At 49.3% G+C, this 14,607-nt stretch overlaps 1 protein-coding gene across 1 annotated transcript in view; it reads right to left on the bottom strand.

The window, feature by feature from the left end:
- The window catches only part of HECW1 (HECT, C2 and WW domain containing E3 ubiquitin protein ligase 1), a 234,034-nt gene that overhangs the window by 31,612 nt on the left and 187,815 nt on the right, over window positions 1–14,607 (bottom strand). Inside the window, 5 exon segments of the mRNA XM_074284517.1 lie at window positions 514–699; window positions 3,054–3,175; window positions 4,104–4,264; window positions 7,684–7,834; window positions 11,835–11,936. Of these exon segments, the coding sequence (XP_074140618.1) occupies window positions 514–699; window positions 3,054–3,175; window positions 4,104–4,264; window positions 7,684–7,834; window positions 11,835–11,936 (722 nt within the window).

The following is a 14,607-nucleotide window of genomic DNA, read 5'->3' as shown; positions in this document are numbered from 1 at the left end:
TCCCCTTCTCCCCCAAGCTTGGAAGGCCAGCCCCACTTCTTCCCCCAAGCCTGGACGGTCAGCCCCACTTCTTCCCCTTCTCCCCCAAGCCTGGACAGTCAGCCCCACTTCTTCCCCTTCTCCCCCAAGCCTGGACGGTCAGCCCCACTTCTTCCCCTTCTCCCCCCAAGCCTGGACGGTCAGCCCCACTTCTTCCCCTTCTCCCCCCAAGCCTGGAAGGCCAGCCCCACTTCTTCCCCTTCTCCCCCCAAGCCTGGAAGGCCAGCCCCACTTCTTCCCCCAAGCCTGGAAGGCCAGCCCCACTTCTTCCCCCAAGCCTGGAAGGCCAGCCCCACTTCTTCCCCTTCTCCCCCCAAGCCTGGAAGGCCAGCCCTCCTTCCCCCAAGCCTGGACGGTCAGCCCCACTTCTTCCTCTTCTCCCCCCAAGCCTGGAAGGCCAGCCACACTTCTTCCTCCCTTTCCCCCCAAACCACCCTCCTTTCCCCTTCCCCCTCCCAGCTGTCTGGCTCTCACCTTGCCCTGCTGGTCAGTTTTGATTTCCCAGCCTCGGGGGAGCTCGAGGCGCGTGTCGGCGAACATGTTGATGAAGTTCACCAGGTCCCGGTTGTGCTGGTACCGTTCAAAGTTGCGCGCGTCCCTCCGGACCTTCAGGATCATGTGCTTCAGGCAGGTGCTGTTGGTGAAGGTGCGGTAGGCACTCTGGGGGCAGCGCAAAGGGAGACACCATGGAGAGCTCCTCTCCCATCCCATCCCCTGCTGTGGGGCTGCTGGGCAGGGATGGAGCCGAAGTTCTAGAGCTGAGGGCCTAGATTTGGAGCTGGAAAGGAGCTCAGAGCTCATGGAGAATACCCCCTCCCCATTCTTCAGATGAGGAAACTGAGGCCCTTGTGTAAGGTCAAGGGAAGAGCCAGAACTGAAACACTTGATTTCTTTTCTTTTATTGTAGCTTTTTATTTACAAAGCACATGCATGGGTAATTTTTGACACTGACCCTTGCACTCACTTCTGCTCCAACTTGTCCCCTCCTTCCCTCCCCGCTCCCCCAGATGGCAGGCAGTCCCATACATGTTAGACATGTTAAAGTATATGAAACGTTTGATTTCAAATAAGATTCCCAGTAACCGCTTCCACTGCTGGGGAAAAGGAGGGGCAAGTCCCGAATTCAGACCTTGCTTTCTCTCTGAGAGGGGAGTGCACAGATGGGGGGGGGGAAGATCTCGGGGGGGCCAGCCTCATCTCAAAGCCCTTTAGATCTCCTGACTGTGGGAGCCGGACACATGACTATCCCCGGTCTGCCGCCTCCCCAGTGGGAGTGCTCCTTCCACACGGCAGCCCACCTTTGCCTGGCCATCCTGGGGAGACTCCTCCAGGCCCTCCCATAAGCTCCTCAGCAGGGGTCTCCCCTACATGCAGTCTCTGATTCCCACGACATCCTAATGGTGGCTATTGGCTGCCTGAACGCATAGATTATCCTCAGATCTCCTGATCTTCCTAAATACCGCTCAGCTGCCCTCACAGAGAGATATGGCATCCCCCGCTTTCCCCTTGTCCTGTTCCTCTGCTCCTCGAGGGAAAGGGGAACACCTCAGAGACAAGCTTTCCTGGGGTGGGCAGAGGGCCACTCTGACCAGCTCCCCTGCCTCAGTTTGGAGGCTTTGCTGGAGAAGTCATGGGATGATCAGCAAAGCTCCCCTTTGGACCTGGCTTTCCCAGTCCGGCCCTTCCTGTAACCAAAGGAAGGTCTCCTGAGTGGTAACTTTGGTGGGAGCCCAGCTAGAGGCATCTTACAGATCCTGCTCCCAGCTTTCCCCTCCCGGCTGAAGCCCCATCATTCTCCTGCACCCCCAGTCCTGCCAACTCTTCCCTTTGCTCCCTCCTCACCTCAGTCCTCAGTCTTGTCCATTCTCCTCAGGGAGAGGACATCTGTCCTCTTCTCTCCACCCTCACGGCCTCCACCCTCATTCAGGTCTTTGTCACTTCTGGACTATCTGAATGGCCTCCTCGTCGGCCTCCCTGCCTCCAATTCCTTCCCTTCTCCAATCCAAGCTTATTAACATCATTACTACTACTACTAGCTAACACTACACACGATTTGTGGAACACTTTTAAATATTATCGTCTTTGATTATCATGAGAATCCCGAGATGGGGAAACTGAGGCAATGAAGGCCCAAACCCCACAGCCATCCCATCTCTGAGGCAGGATCCTGACTCAGACCTTCCAGTGCCCTTAGCTGCCCAACAGCAACCAGCTGGGCAGAGCTGCCAGGGGAACTCCCCTAACGCACAAGTCTTAGACCCCTCCTCCTGAGCTCTCAGGTAAACACCTCCCAGGGCTGCCCAAGGAACTGCGGGGCACCTACAGAGGGTCATTCTTGTAGCCATCTGCCCCAAAGCGATGTGCTAGGCATCCCTGCCAAGGGGACTGGCGCCTCCTTTGTAAATGAAGGACATTGGCGTAGCAGTGACCATTAAGGCTGCTGCCCTCCTGTGGGCGCTGGCTCCCAGTGAGCACACGTGGCCTTTCACCATCTGCAGGGGCCACGGAGGCCAGAAAGTCGCTCTTCCTGAGTGGGCACTTCCTCCCCATGGCAGCGGGCACCTCCTCTCCATGGAGGCTGCCACCTTGACTGAGGGAGGGGAGCCCAGCCCTGCTGGGGGCATCTCGTTCCCCTTTGCTTAGCCTGGTGGGAAAGCTCTCCATTCTGCCTCTCACGGGTCCAAATGCTGGGAGCCAATTTAGCCGTGAGGTCTCTGTGTAAGGGGTTCTTTCCAATGGTCCCACGGCTTTGTAAGGAGTTTGCAAATTACTGCAAAGACTCTACCAGCCCTTTTTAAAAATGACTTTCTTTCTACCCAGGAGGTGGACAAAAAAGAAAAAGTAGCAAACAGTCTGTCCCACTTGCCCCAAATAAAGAGGAACCAGTTGTGAGCAAGTGAGGTTCCTCTCCCTTCCCTTCCCCTGGCCTGCCTCTCCCCCATGCCAGGCTCCCCCATGCCAGGATCCCCCATGCCAGGATCCCCCGTGCCATCCCCATCTCTGCAGGAACTCACATAGTTGGCATGCAGAACGGTGAAGAACTCGGGATTCGTGAGGAACTTGACAGCCGGAGACTGCAGCAACAGCGTGATCTTCTGGGAGTTCCCAGGGGACAGCGACCCTTCTCTCCCCAGCTCTAGAAAAGGGAGAATGAGCAACTGAGTCTTTGGAAAGTCACCTTACCCCCCCAGACCACGCTCTACCCCAGGGGTGCGGCAGCTGTGAAACTAGAGGCAGCACACTGTCAGCTCATGTATGCCTAAGGTGGCAGGCTTCCTACCGCGTCTGCGCTTCCTGGTTCTGTGCCCTCCTGGCTTGCCCACTAAGGTTTGTCTGAGGGCCCCGTCCTCCTCACAGCAGCCTGCCTTCTTTCTGCTTTCATCAGACTGGCACAGAGGAGCTTGCTTTTCTCTGCCCCTGAGCTGCCAGGCTTTGATTCAGAAGGTGGGCAGAAGCCAGGAAACAGACACCTGGGACTTGTACCGAGAGAGGTCTGGAAGATGCTCGCTTGGGGGGTATTCAAAAGTGTGGGTCAAAATGTATCTTCCTGACCTCTCTCCTCTCCGATCTTCTCTCTTCCTTTCTTTCCTTTCCCCTTTTTCCTTTCCTTTCCTCTTTTTCCTTTCTTTTCCTCTTTTTCCTTTCCTTTCCCTTTCCCTTTCCCTTCTTTCCTTCCTTTCCTTCCTTCCTTCTGACTCTAAATTTAGAATTTGAACTACCTGATGGATGTCTCCTTTAAGACTGACCAAGGATGCTCAAGCGTCCTCCCCATAATGGCAGCTGTGTGTGACGGAGGCAATGCTCCCATAAGGGAGACCCTAAGCTTTGTTGGCCCCCAAAGTCCCTGCCCTCGGCACTAGGGACCCCAGCTGCTGCCCACAGAGGCGGCTCTCCAGTCTTGGAGGTCTTGCTTAGTGGTTACCCTGGGGAAAAACAGCCCGGCTTTGGCAAAGACAAGCTGGGCTGCTCCCCCTTCTCCTGGGCAGCCCCTCTCCCCTCTCCTCCCCCAGCTGCCAGCCACAGTCCCTCGCATCCACAGATCGCAGCCATCAGGACTCGGTCACCTAAGTTCGGCTGAGAAGAGTCTGCCTCCGAGTCACTGCCCCCTCCTCCGCCTCCACTGCCTCCATCGCCGCCTCCAGTGAGTGCCTGCTCAGGGCCTGCTGGGCCTCCAGAGTCTTCTTCAGAGCGGTCCGTGGCGATGGTGCGTTGGATATTCTGGTACCTTTGAGGTGAAAGATGGAGAGCTGAGGTTAGTGGCAGGGGCAGCGTTTGTTTGCCTGAAGCATCCGCGGGCAGAGCCCCCTTTCTGTGTAGTCCCGGATGGTCAGACTGCACCTCGGGGTTAGAGCCTGAGCTCCTGAGGGCAGAGGTCGCTTCACTTCTGCTCTGGTGTGCCCAGGGCCTGGCACATAGTAGGTGCTTCATCAATGCTTGTTAACCGGCTGCTTAACCCGAATCACAGAAATGTCCATAACAAGCAGCAAAAAAAAAAAAAAAAAAATTAGGAACAATTGGACTCTTTCTGTGAACAAGAAAGAACTTTCCAGTATCTCCGGGCTCATTTTGGTTAACAGAATGCATGATTGAATCCAACACCTCAACAAGCATTAAGCCCCTACTGGGTGCTAAGGATTACCGGAAGGGTACCCAGAGAGAACACGGCCCAGGCCCTTCCCTCTGGCAGCTTATGTTCTACTCTGGAGGGGACCGGGATCTTGAGCACATAGACAGAACAAGCCGGGGACAAGGGGAGCAATCGGTCTGATGTCTGGCTTTTCCCAAATAAGAGTCCCCCCTGCCAATCACCCCCACATGGCTGTGCGGCCTCTCCCTCCATGGCCCTCTGGGAAGTTCTCCCTGACATTAAAACTGAAATGGCCCCTTCTCTAACTCCCCACCCCCACTGCTGGGAATCGCAACCCAATCCCCCCCAGGTGCTTCTCCTGGGTCTGTCCTCTGGGCCCAAAAGGCCAAGGCTAATAATCCTCCTCTGGGGAGCCGCCTGGGCCTTCCCTTCTGCGGGCCCAGCACCCACAGCTCACTTAAAGGATTCTCCCAAGGGGTGAACTCAAAGCTTCTACCTCCTCCCCACCACCTCCTTCATCCTTCCTCCTCCTTCATCCCCCACACTCAAGCCAAGGACAAAGCTGGTCATCTCTGCCTCCATCACATCGTTCAGATCTGAGTCTCAGTGCAAGGGGAGCTCTATTTACACCTTTTATCTCTGTCCTAGAGCCTCCACCCGTGCATGGTGCACAGTGAGGCCTTAATATATATTGTTGGTTGGTCTGTTGAAGCTCCCCCCTCTCCACAGCCACAGCCACAGTCACCACTTTTCTGTTGAACATTAGTCGCCTCCAGTGGTTCTTCCTGTCGCCAGTGCACCCTCCCTTCGGCTGCCTAGGCGATCCTCTGAAAGGGCAGGGCTGACCCCGTCATTCCTCCTTCACTCCTCCCTTTGCCAGCCAGCTGCAGAGGCTCCCTCTAACCTCCAGGAGCAAATAGAAAACCCGCTTTGGCTTTTAGAGCCTGATTCCTTCCCGCCTTTCCCATCTTACATCTAACTCTATACATCGGTGATCCAGCTTGCTCTTCTCACATCTTCCATCTTCCGTCTCCATATCCCTCCTCCCTTCTGCTTCTTTGATCCCATGCCTTCCATTCCTGGCCTCTTGGCATATAGTAGGAGTTCAAAGAATGCTTTTTTTTTTTCTTTCTTTTTTGGCTGAAGCAATTGGGGTTAAGTGACTTGCCCAGGGTCACAAAGCTAGGAAGTACTAAGTGTCTGAGGCCAGATTTGAACTCAGGTCCTCCTGACTTCAGAGCTGGTGCTCTTCCCACTGCACCACCTAGCTGCTCCTTCAAAGAATGCTTATTGATCAGTAGATTAACCCCTTCTCCTGCCCCGCCCCAGCACATCCTCAAGGGCACACATTGCAAGAGTCCCTTCTCCTCCTCCTACCCAGCACCCACTCTTCCAGCTCTGCTAGAATGTTGGGAACATAGCCCTCCCCTCAGACATGGCTACCAAGCTTCTGTACAAACTCAGAGAACAATTTGATTCCAGAACAACTGTGGGCTCAGTCGAGCCTATCCAGCCCAGAGACAGTGTGTCATGGATGTGTGCTGGGAGTGGGGGTGGAAGGTGCCCCCTGGGAAGGCAGTCTGTGAAATGGGAGGGTTTGGGTTTTTTTTTTACAAGGCAGTTGGGGGTAAGTGACTTGCCCAGCGAGTTAGTGTAGGAGTCTGAGGCTGCATTTGAACTCAGGTCCTCTTGCCTTGAGGGCCTGTGTGCTGTCCATGGTGCTGTCTGGTGGCCCCACAATGAGAGTTCTTGCTCATCCTCCTCAAACCTCAGAGACAGCCACCTCAGGGACAGTTTGTTTTCCCTTCCTCCTGGAGCTTCTCTAAGCACCTGGGGCTCCCAAAGGTCCAGAACCAGAGAAGGTCATTTACTAATGTTCTAGTCTCTTGTACTGTCCTCTCTCCATGGTGCTGAACTGCCCCACCACTCTGTAAAGTCTAAGTGTGATAGCTATAATGACTCAGGCAGTGGCTGGTGGCGGTCAAGGAGGCTTCCTGGAGGAAGTAACCTTCAAATTGGCTTTAAAGGGGCAGCTAGATGGTGCAGGGGGAAGAGCAATTCAAGAGGTGAGGGCAGGGTAGGAGAAAGGGCACACCAGCTGTGGCAATGGCAAGAGCCAAGAAATGGAGACGAGCACGTTCAGTGTGAGTAAGGGGAAACACACAGAAAGTAGTTTAGTTTAAGTGTAGCATGGAGCAGGGCTTCTGAAAACCCCTTTTTGCCCAAGAAATTTTTACATGACCCCAGATATACAGCTATATAAAATAGGCATGCAAAGCAAACATTCACTAAGAATAAATCATAATCTTGCAACCCCATATTCAGTTGTGAGACCCCATATGGATTGCAAGACACAGTTTAAGAAGCTTAAGCATAGAGTCCAAGGTAAGGCTGGCAGCGATGCTATGTTCTGAATGGTCTTGAATGCTAGCAAAGAAACCAGCTTTCCTTTGTATGCACTTGGGAGCTATGGTAGATTTCTGAGCAGAGGGTGCATGTGACTATGGGGCAAGATCAGCATGGCAGTAGCTTGAAGATTCAAATGGAGAGGATTAGCCAAGTTAGGAAGCTTTAGCATTAGTCTGGGGTAGAGGAAGTGAGGGACAACATTATTGTGGAAATGGAGAAAATGTCAGGCACTTCTTCTCATGCCTCATTGGCCTTTGGAGGTGACCGGGTTCTCCAAAGCCCGGCCAGACTTTGAGCATGAGAGCTGGCAGGTCCTAGTCACTTTGAGAAGCTTCAAGAAGAGTTCTGAGAAGAGATCACAGGGCTGCTGTCCAGGGACCAGTCCCCTCCAGGGACAGGTTGGAGCCAGAACAACTCTTACAAACCATTTAGTGAGTCAGGAACACAGCCTGGACTTGGGCCAATAATTCAAGAGCCAGTTGGGAACAGATTTCCTAAAGAGAAGCCAAAGGCTTACTTTTGTGTCTTCTCTCTTACCCCTTTCAAAACCATCCCTTTCTAGGTAGGGACAGTGATCAAAGGTTTGCCATGTCACTCTCAAGCTTTTTCGCTGGAGGAAGGGCCCCTGACTTAGTGGGAACACTGACCGTCTGTTGAGCTGCTCCATCTGCTGAATAGACCCCGAACGACGTATCCCATCGGGAGTGGCTGCGGTTGTCGGACGCTGCCATGTGGTTGTCCGGTTGACGTGATCCACGTAAAATACCCTCCCGTGGCTGTCAATCCGGGCTTCCCAGTCTGATATTTAATGGAAACAAAAATAAAATTAGTAAGAATTCACAGGGACTTCTCATCCATAGGATTTCATACCAACCAATGGGTGTCATACCAAACTGTCCAAATGTACCTTTCACATGTTTGGGCTGTCATAACAGATCAAAGGATGGGTGCCCATCTAGAAGTCACCCAGGCTGGCTGACCAGCTGGAATGAAAGTAGGCACTGTAGCTAAAATGAGGTTTGCGGGTCTTCAGCCTTTGCCTTAAGTTCTCTGAGGTGGCTTAAGGGGCTTTGGGCTCAATTCAGTGTCTAAGGAAACAACAGTTTAAGCTGATGTGTCTGGTTTTAAAAGAAAGGTCAAACTTGTATATTTTGTTTAAATAATTACAGTTATACAGCCATGACCTGGCCAAGCTTGTTCCTGTTCTGGGTCATCCAGTCTAAATTCAGATGAGTTTCCATGAAATCGGTTCTGAACCTGGGATCTCCGAATTTGTTTTATTCTAAAAAAACAATGACTACATCATTAAAATTTCCTTTGCAATCCTAAATATTTTATCTTGTGCATTTAACAACGTGATTCTGAGAAGGAAAGAGTCCATAGTCACCAAACTAATTTCCCAAGGGGTCTGTGATTTAAAAAGAAACTTATTCTAGGAGTTGAACTTTGAAGAGAGAAGGGTGAGAATAAAGGGGGAAAGGAATAGTTATACAAAGGCTAATAAGTGAAAATCTCCTGGGGAGGAGTGAGTTCTATGAGGCATGGTTTCTAGTCTCCAGATTTGACCTACCTTAAGCAATTACTTGACTTTGGGGGTAAAAATTCACTGTGATAAATACTTGAGTTATAAATGTCAGTTTTGATTGAAAAGACCTGGTTTTCATTCATTTTCTAGATGAAAAATTAGCTTAATCTTTGGGGTAGAACTGGGACCATCAGGCTACAAAGGACCTTCTTTACTAAATCAGCCAGATGGTCTTGGTGTGTTTAGGGGAGTGAAACCCTGATATTTTCATGGTGAAACTCAAGCAGGGTGTTTTATTGAAAAATCCCTTCTGTTAAAATGGCCAAAAAACCATCTCCCAAAATTAGTCAGAACCCATCTCTCCGAGTGGAGGGATGGACAGGTTTCCACCTGCTTCCTGCTAAGAGCTCTGCATCCACAGTACACAAGGACAGGGAAGGCAGCTCCTGCTGGATGTACTGGGGAAAACCTGTCAATCATCAGATAAGTGTAGACAGACACACATCCAATCTGTTTGTTGCTGACACTGTTGAGGGGGTGAAGTACCCATAATGAACACTAGAGGGAGGCCAGATCAAAAGACAACTCAAAACTAAGATGGAAAACATTATTTCAGGACTTGACCACAGGTCATAGTAACATGATCTTGAGGCTTTCTGACCTCAGAGATTCATGTTGCTAAGAGACTCCTAAGGAGCTGAGTATCCTCGCTGCTTATGCAGCCAGATACTGGGTACCATAAATGTAGAGGAAGTCAAGGGCTTTGTGGGAAAAAAATCTGCTGGCAATGTGTTGGGCTCAAGGATGAATAAAGCAAAAGGCAATGAAAAGAGCAGATAAGCAAAGAGCGATGACTTTGGGTGGGAGGGCAGGCACAGGTCATTGTGTTGGAACATTCCCGGGAGACAGAGCAATGGCAGTTTCACTTTTATATATGATTTAACTTAATAGTTGGCCCAAGCGCAAGGCCCAGTGTACATCTGTGGGGATGGGTTCCGGTGACATAACACTGATGGACTCCTTCACGTTCCATGTAAACCTAAATACCAACAAATACATTTAATTTAAGCATTCAACAAGAGAGAGCCAGTCAAGGTGGTTTCAAAGTGAGAGTTGTTTTTTCTTCTAATTTTTTGGGGGTATTTTAGTTTAAATGGAACATTGGAAAGTCCATCTGGATGATGTCAAACATTCGTTGGCTAATGTCTGCAATAGTTCATTATTGAACATTAACCAATATATAATTATAGTTGTAAATGTAGCTGAAGTTATTCTAATACTGAATTTTGAGGTCGCAGAGAAGGGCCATTTTGGCATGCTAGAGATTCAAGAGATCCAGATTTAGCATCATCATCATTAACTCTGTGTCAATTTTTCCAATGTAATATCATTTATTGATGATGAAGTTTTAGAGAGATGCAGCGGGAGATTGTTGTGCAATCACTTCTTTTAATGTGCTTAATAGGAAATCAGAGGTGGTTGGGTGCTTGAGAAAATAGGAAACAGGTGGTCGGGTGCTTGAGAAAATGGCCAAAGGCTATGTCAGGTCAATATTGTCTTCCTTCGTCATGGTGGGATGAGACAAGTTTAAGACTGTGGCGACTTAAAAGGAGCTAAAAAACAAAACTAGGGTGGCATAAAAGGCGCTAAGAAACAAAACTAAAGGTGACTTTTTGTCTTGAAGTTGCAGAGTCCTTTGGCTTTGGGCCCAATGGGATGGTTAACATCTATTTGCACGGAGTTTCTGGTGTTCAATGCACTGCAGTTCAGGCACCCTCCACTTCTAGAGCCAGATGCCTGTGTTATTCTGAGGTATGATAGAAGAATAGGTGGAGCATCTGGTCTTAAATGGCTAAAGACTCTTCAATTTAAATAAATACAATTTGGCACAAATGAAAGGGGCCTATTGTTGTTTGGGATTGTCTAGGAGATCTTGGGGTGATCCATTATGACTCTAGTCCATTGTTCTATTGTGTCTCTTAGGCAGAAAATAGAAACGCCGCATAACTGTTTGGGAATGATCATTTTCAACAATAAGAAAGGCTTCTGGGAAACAATTTTAAAAATACCTAGTCCCCAAATGTTTATGGAAAAGAGAAAATGATAGTTTTCTATGTGTAATTGGTATTTGTATGTGTGAGTACTGTTGTCAGTGCATGACTGGAGGGAAGAGGAGGGAAGAAGGGAGAGGGGAGAGGAGGAAAGAGAAGGGAAGGGGAACAAAGAGGACAGGAAGGGGATAGAAGGGGATAGATAGAAGGAATATGTCTTTTTACAGATAGTGAGAAATGTGGAGTATTTTTAGGCAAATTCTAAGTTGGATTCTCTTGGGGGACTGTGATTCTACTTTAGGGAATATTGCTGAACCAATGATGAAGTGACAAATTCTGAATCAGACACCATTGGTTGAAGGTTATGACACTTGGCTAAAAAAAACACACTGACTTTTTTTAAGGTTAGTCAGCTCTATGAAATTCATTTTTTAAACTGATAAACCATGTACTGAAAAGGGAACATGATTTATTGTTTAATAGGCAGAAAGGACTGCCACTCATGAGCAAGGTGTGCTGTTCTGAGCTCCCCAGAGCTGATAGATGGATAGTCCTTGTCACCAAAACTATCATGGGATTGTGTGGACAGAGGAGGGAAACAATGATAGATAAGTCCATTCTTTGCAGCTTAGAGAGCCTGTTTTTTTAAAAGATTACTAAATATGAAGGTTGGTAGTGATTGCAAAAGTGCAATGAACCTAAAATTGAAATCTGCCAATAAAGGAAGTTATTATTTGCTCCATTGCCCAGTTACCTCAGGACAAACTGCTCTCCTGCCTGGCCAGGGAGAACGGACTTTGGGTAGGAACGTTTAACAAACTCTATGACTGTTGTATCCAAAGCCAACGGCCTCCAGGAGGACAGCAGCGTGTGGTGCCCTAACGTAAGCATTCTAAGGGTGTTCTCTCTCCACTGGAGCGCAAAAGGCAGCTTTGGTCCCAGAGGACAGACTTTCCTCCACAGCGGTGATCCCTTGAGTCTGAGGAATCACCGAAGGATTGGGGAGGAATTCCTTCCCTTTCACTAAGCCTCTGAGAGTCCAGGAAGCACTGCCCAGGCTTCGGTGGTAGTAAGGACAGAAGCCATCCATTAATCGCTCACATAACGAAAACCTTTTTCTCCGGGGGTCAGGACCGGAGCGGGGTCGGTTCAGAAACGACACACTAACCTGTTTGGCTTGACAGGAAGGGTTCAGAAATCCATGTTAAAAACTAAGGCTTACTTGGTGGAAGAGGCTCATCGATAGTAGGGTAGTGATGGTGGTCAGGCCTCAGGGAGGGAAGCAGGCCAACTGGCTGAGAGTTTTGGAGTAAAGGGCAATCACCTATGGATGAGACAGTCAAGAGATTCAGATTCACGCATTGCTGTGGCAAAGTCATTCAAAAGCACCTGTCAGGCAACCGCTACAGTGGGGCTGCAGCTCCTGGGCCCACGTAACCCACATTCACGTGGCAGAGAACAAGGAAAAAGAAGAACCCAAAGGCCTGGAATCGGCCCCTTAGATCAAAACAGGGGGTCAGACTGGCATCCCTCTGAGGCTTTTAACTGGGTGATTTCTCTTCAAGGGAAAAAGGCACAGAAAAAGGAGGTAAGAACATCTTTGTCGAGCCTGCTGAGGACTGTCCTACGGGGGTCAAGCAAGGTGGCTTTGAGGCCCTATTTGGTCTCCAGGTAATCACACATCTGGTTTTGGGAGAAGCCCTATGGCTATTCTGCAGAATCTGGGTTTTCATTAGGAAATTTTCAGATGAAACTAATCCAAGCTGGGGGAGGAGGGGTGTTGGCTGGTGTGCTGAGAACTGGAGGTTCAAGGGCCAAGGAGTGGTGACAGAAGCCCAAGGCACCAAAGGAGACAGGAAGGGGACTCTGGACTGTTCTTAGGATGGACACAGGCAACAGAGGCTGCTTTGGCACAGGGAGGGTGAGGAGGGAAAGAGACAAAGAGAGACAGAAGTTAGAAAGACAAGACAAGAGGGGACTGGAAACAACAAAAAAGAATGAGGAGTAGAAAAGACAGAGCCGGGGAGAGCTTTTAAGAATTCTCATTGGTGTCCCATAAGGCACTCCCCGAGTGAAGATGGATTGTCGTCAGGCTAGACTTCTGAACAGCCCGACTGGATTTTTCACACACTTCCTGAGGCTCTGGGGCCTGCCGAGGGATTTCTGGGAGGGCTTGGCCAGCAGAGGGGTTGGACACACACCAGGAGGCGATATCTTAAGACTGTTACTGCACTGCTTTAACCCTTGGTCCTCCTTCCTGACTGAGCCTGTCGTCCTCATACAGCCCTGTTTGGGTACAGATGGTCCCCTGTAAAGTAAGACAATACAGAGCCAGGTGGATCGGTTTTCCCCCTCCCCAAAAAGTAGATAAAGGTGGGGGAGAGTGAATTCTAAGATCACCTCTTTCCCAAATGAGAAACTTCTACTGTGTATGAGAAAAGAAGCTGGAAAGCTCTGGGAGTTCCCAGGTTGTCCGTAGGAAAAGCTAATTATTGACCTGTCCTAACTACCCACTCGGCTCCATTGGTCAGGTACAACACGGAGTGAACAGCACAGCAGGTAAGCTAATGCCTGTTTCACCCCATCGGGCCACAAGCAAACAGTAAAATCTGAGCAATGGGTAGACCAATGAACACCTCTCCTTGAGAGCAAGAGTCCCCGTTAGGTGCTGATGGAATATGGTTGTTTCTTTAGGAAGCTCTCTTGTGCCCCTCATGCCATCTTTGGGTGTCTGTTCTTCCCAGGACCTAAAAGTTTTACCAAGGCTCTGGGCTAAGCCCTACTGAGGGAAAGCTTCTGGGTGTTTGTCAATATTTTCATGTTGGAATAGCACAAAAGGACAGGGAGGACTTTCTCAAGTCCAATGGCAGGGTTCAGGTGGTTGTGTTTTGTCTGGTTACGGTTTGTTTTAAATCTTCTGGGCTTCCAATTCCTTCTACCAAGAAAGCCAAGTAATCTGTTGAAACAATGAGGTCTGTTGCCTGGGAGGAACAGTGGTGATGGGAGGGAATGGAATGGATGTTAACGCTTCGGGGTTCCAGCCAATGGAATGATGTAACGAACATCTCAGCCAATAGAATGGGAGCAGGATGGAGAATGGAAAAGATGGTGCCCTACACACAGAAAAGGTCACACACAGATTCCCCGGCCTCCAGACACAAAATGGGCTTATTGGGTCCTTCTGGAGAGTCTACCTTGTTTGGTTAGGAAATTTGGGAACCAGTGGGATCCAACTGTGTAAATAAGACGTTCATCGCTTGTTCTTTTTTAACTTAGAATTCTAAGAAAAACAATCAGAGAGACCCAGGGCTGACAGAAAGGGAGGCTCTTGGGAGAAATAATGATGTCCTGAACTTAGATAATGCCAGGAGGAATGGGTTAGGGACTCAGAGTAGGGACAGTTTAAAAGTTAGAAAAGTAATGCGATTTGTTAAGAAAGTCAACTAAAAACTAACCATGGAAAAGATGGCCACCGTCTACTCTGGACACATTCTCTTTGTTCATCATTATTTGCATGGCAACTTTCTCATTAATCTGCAAAGAACAGGGACTGTATTTGCTTTTCTTTGTATTCTCAGCACTAGGCAGAGTGCCTAGTATGTAGTAGACACTAAATAAGTGCTTATTGACTGAATGACTGATATAAATTTCTCAGGATTGCTGAGAAATCTTTCCAGGACACTGGAAAACTTCCTCAGAATCCCCTGTGTCTTAAGCAGTCAAGGGAGGGCTCCCTCTCTCTGCCATGTGACTTCATCCAAATTTTATGGATCAGAGAACTAGAGGAAGTACCCGGAAACTACCTGCCATTGGAGTGGCTGTCCATGGGGTCTCTTTGGTGAGTAGCCAGGGACTTTGGCTTTTAACCACTGTCTTTTAGACTTGCCTTGTCTTCATTGTGTGGGGGGGTGTCCAAGGTCTTATTTCCCCTTCCTTACCTCTGGGTTGATCATGGAGAAAAGCCAGAGCAGACAAGGCTTGTATGCATAGAAATA

Source organism: Sminthopsis crassicaudata, chromosome 1 (assembly GCF_048593235.1).
Source record: "Sminthopsis crassicaudata isolate SCR6 chromosome 1, ASM4859323v1, whole genome shotgun sequence".
Classification (NCBI taxonomy): Eukaryota; Metazoa; Chordata; class Mammalia; order Dasyuromorphia; family Dasyuridae; genus Sminthopsis; species Sminthopsis crassicaudata.
This window is presented reverse-complemented; position numbering and strand designations above follow the sequence as displayed.